A 4,285-nucleotide genomic window follows, 5' to 3' on the forward strand; every position below is an offset into this window, starting at 1 on the left:
TGAGAGCAGGTGCCAGGCACCCTTTTAAATCCTTTGCTTTAGGTTTGCTCATGGACCACTGGTTTAATCCATATTGGCCATTGCAGCATTCTCCGGTATTTTCTGCCCAGGGCCACAGCAAGGTTCCAGCACCAGCTGGCTTATTCCCAGGCTCGCCTTCCCATGAAGCAGACCTGGGAGCTTCAGCAAGGAGAGGAAATGGCTCCTGAGCAAATTGTTGCACTCACCTTGGTAGCAGCAGAGTGATAGGGAGAAGAGCAGGAAAACACCGGTTGCCTTCATGGTCAAGGTGATGCTTTGCTGGGGACAGCAAAGAGGAAATGGAATGCTTCTCAGGCATTCAGAGATCCCGCCTCTGGTGGCCTGTGCTGGCACCTTTATACCTTTCCCCACCTCTGGCACCACAATGCAGGGCCAGCTGCACCCTGCAGTCTTGTGGTGACAACACTGAAAGCACAGGGACAACACCAGGTGGCAAACGGCTCATTGGTGTGCGCAAGGATGAAAGCATCTCGGGAGCCAATGGAGGTAACAATCCTTATCGCTGGCAAGGGCTGGAGCTGCATCTCAGGTGTGGGAGATAACCTTGGGTCTGCACTGCAAGCTGGGAAAAAGTGACTTTGCGCAAGAAGCAGGTTGGAGAAATGGGCAGGAGAGTGGCTTTGATTAACGACCTTGCCACTGCCACTTGCAGGGCTCTGGGTGAAGATGGCTTTGGTCTACACATGCCTTTCCTGGTGTGATCTGCAGAGCAGAACTAGGGTGTTACAGTTCCCCTTTTCTCCCCAGACAAATAGGCACAGCAGCAAGAACTGCTGTGGCAGAACGAAGAGCTTGGAGGTGCCTTAAGCTCACTTGTGGCTGCATATTCAGTGCTGTTATTTTGACTGCACATCTGATTGCAGGCAGGCAGCTGAAACCAGCTCCATGGGTCAGATGCTGCTCGTTCCCCTCTCCCTGCCTGCAGTTTGGAGTAAACCCTGGGGATTTCCTATGTTTACTCCACCAATGGTGCATTGCGCAGAGTGCATCAGTCCCTTGGGTTTAAAGGATTAATTAATGTTTCTAAAGCACTTTGATATCTCGGCCATAAATCACTGGAGAAGTGCAAAGCAAATTATTACTAATGGGGGCTTATGACTCAAAGACAGATTTTTAATTAGCTGAACAGGAAAAAGTCAATGCCAAGAGCAATTCAAGGAGCTGTTTGTGAGACAGAAATCTCAGCTCAGTCAGCAGCTCCTCCAATGTCCAAGGGAGACCCTTGTCCAAATGTGGCTCTGAAGGATGGTTTCTCCTGCCATAAACAACCCTTGTGAGTTTGCTTTGGAAGTGATGGAGAGTTCCCCTGCTGTTGTCTGCAATTCCTTCTGCTCTCTCTGGGGGAACCTGCAACATGAAGCTGAAAGAACTACTGTTAATGCTATCTATTATTTTATTAACAAGGAGAGTAAAGCTGTGAATAGTTGGGCTGGGTGTGAGTGGATGTCTGTGAGCAACCAGCAGTCCTTTAGTGTGCCTGGGACGAAGATTCATGTGGTGTAATCACCCTCTGAGGAGCAAGAGTGGGAGGTATGATCATTTTTTATAGCTGAAAGAGGTTCATCTTGATCCAACACTGTCCCCTGTTACTCCTCCAGCACACCTGCCAGTGTAAGTAAAGCCAAGTAGGTGCCAACAGGTGCTTTTGTCTCACTTCCCAAAGCTGGATGGGGACTTAGCAAGAGTGTTGATGGTTATATGCCAGGAAAACTGGTGAAAAGATTTTCCTTCTCAATCTGTAACACATGCAAATAGAGCAGTGCTGAAAAGAGTTTCTCTGATTACCCCTGTTTGGGATGTGCCCACTCCTGGTAAAACACTTTTGCACATTTTTCAGTTTAGAGATCCTTGCTGTAGCCAGGAAATGTGATACTTTTGATTGTCCAGAAACAGAAACATCTTTTCTCAGGTTCCTTGGAAACATCCAGGCACATTTCCAAACTTGAATTTGATGGGTAAATCCTCAGTGTTTACGACAGCTGCTTTGCAGATGGGAAATGTGTTGACTCCTGGGACATTTCAAGTGTGTGCAACACCATGGTTTTCTCCTGTCCTTCCTTCACAAGTCAGAGGCATTGAAGCAGAGACAGGCTGTTGACCAGTCCTTGCCTCCTGGACACTTCTGTCTTTATCCTCTTACTGCTTGGGCTCCTGAAAGATTTGCACTGACTTAATCTTTGTAACCCCTCTCAGAGCTGTAGGAGATGAAGTACTTCACTATTGAAGGTTGAAGAAACTCCGGATTATGCATGCAATGGACTGAACTTTATTCTGCAACAAATTGAGCCAGACCAACTGATTCAAGGTCAACTGCCTCTGCCAAAAGAAGAGTCCCCATATAGGCTGCTAATGCTGCTGTAGCCCAACAGCAGCCATACTAGGTTTTTAATGAAGTTTTCTCCGTTAGTAATTGCTCTTCCTTCCCAAGTGCCTCTACTGACATCTGTGTGTTTATGAGATGCCTTCAAAAACATGGGATTTCAGGGCTCCTCTCTCCTGATTGACATCTATATTATACCCTTCATGAAAATCAGAGATGCCCTGGGGCTTGTTTGACTGGGGAGGAATGAAAAAGAGCTGCAAACTGCTATTGCGCTGGGTGCTCCTGGTAGAAGGAGCAGGGACATGTCTTCAGCAGTGTGGGCTTTCTCAGGATGTGTCACCTTGTCAGAGCAGCGTGTTCCTCTGAACACATCAGCTGGAGGAGTAGAGAAAAATGAGTCAGGCGGCTCTGCCAGCCGTGCAGTGGGACTCACTGAGCGCAGCACTTGCCATGAAGAAATGGAGAAGATGGGCAGGCCCCAAAGCAGGTGCTGGTATGGGATGGCTTCCCCTTGGTTGCCTTGTTGGGTGATGGCCACCACACACGGTGGGGTACTGAAGACCTTTGCTATTGCTGATGGCAGGCAGCTCTATGTCTAGGTGGATCAGCAGGAAGAGGAGATTCTCCTTCATCAGGATGAGTGTCTGCATCATCTTTCGGCCAAATCTGAGTGCTGTCAAATTACATTTCATTTTCAATAGGAAAGTATTGCAAAGGAACAAAAAATTGCATTGCAGGGGAATGAAAAGGTTTGATTTTCATGAAGGATATAGAATTTGGGAACCTACTTATTTCCCTGCTATGGCCCATCCATGACAGGCTGGAGGAGCACTTGTTGTACCAAGGCTGGAATTTGCTTTTTCTTAAGACTTTATGTACAGAGAAAAGCCACCAGTGCCCAGGGGAAATTGCAACAGAATCACCAGTCAAAAGCATTCAAAGATCACAAACCAGACCCAGATGATCATGAATCACAGCTTAGAAACCGCAAATGGTTCTTAAGCCTCTTCAAAATTATGGCATTTACCAACAGGCTCGTTTGGGCTGGTTCACATTCTCCAGCCTTCTTCTGAACCCGAGACAGAGAAAATAGGCTAAAGCAAAAGCAGAGCTCTTCTTGCAGTCCCAGCTCCTGGGAACTGGGGTGGAAACAGGGAGATGTTGTGACACTTGGCACAAGCTGGTGGTGCTGGGGCTGGGAGTGCAAGTGAGAGGTGACCCCTCAAGCCCTGTCGCAACAATGTCCTAAGCCCTGCCACCAAGGAGTGACTGTGCAGGGAAAACCCACACCATGTCCCTGTGTTTGTGGCATCACTTGGTGGAGGTTGTGGAGACCTTTCTTGGGTGCATGAAGGGAAGGCACTTTTGGGACTTGTAGGAGGATCCTGTGCTCAGGATGGTTAACAAGTCAGGTAGAGTTTGCTGCTGCCCTGTGATGAGTGGGATGAGTGAAGTTTGCAGAAAGGCTGATGCAAATGTGAAGCCCAGGGTGTCACAAAAGACAGCTCCTAAGATACTCAAAGCTCTCTTGGGTCCAAAGAGCTGCTTGTGTTATCTTCAAAGGCTAAAAATTCCTAAAGCTCTGTTTCTTGCTGGGTATCTGAGATGGTTTTGAAAGCAGTCAGTGCAGGGAGTGCAGAAGAGCAAGCCCTGTGCAGTAGGGTGCCCATGTTGGGGAGGAGGTCTTTTGCATATGCAGGAGCCCATGGGGACATCTCTGCAAGTTGCCTGGAGGAAAGAGGATGGTGCAGCTGGATCCATTCAGGCATCATCCATTCAAGCCTTTTTGCATCAGCAACGTGATAGCTAGACAGTGTGCAGTGGTCAGCTGCTCTTGCATCCAGGAGATACTGCTTAAACACTGTTTTTCCTGCAGAAAACCAAACCAAACCAAAACCAACCATAATTTGGTCTGTACTG

The 4,285-nt window shown here is 48.0% G+C and overlaps 1 protein-coding gene across 1 annotated transcript in view; it reads right to left on the reverse strand.

Moving 5' to 3' along the window:
• The window catches only part of SPINK1 (serine peptidase inhibitor, Kazal type 1), a 2,093-nt gene extending 1,811 nt beyond the window's left edge, over nt 1–282 (reverse strand). Inside the window, exon 1 of the mRNA XM_010018139.1 lies at nt 228–282. Within this exon, the coding sequence (XP_010016441.1) occupies nt 228–282 (55 nt within the window). The remainder of the gene's footprint in view (nt 1–227) is intronic.
• Between the last annotated feature and the right edge of the window lie 4,003 nt (nt 283–4,285).

This window comes from Nestor notabilis, unplaced genomic scaffold, assembly GCF_000696875.1.
Source record: "Nestor notabilis isolate BGI_N333 unplaced genomic scaffold, ASM69687v1 scaffold9757, whole genome shotgun sequence".
In the NCBI taxonomy this organism is placed as follows: Eukaryota; Metazoa; Chordata; class Aves; order Psittaciformes; family Psittacidae; genus Nestor; species Nestor notabilis.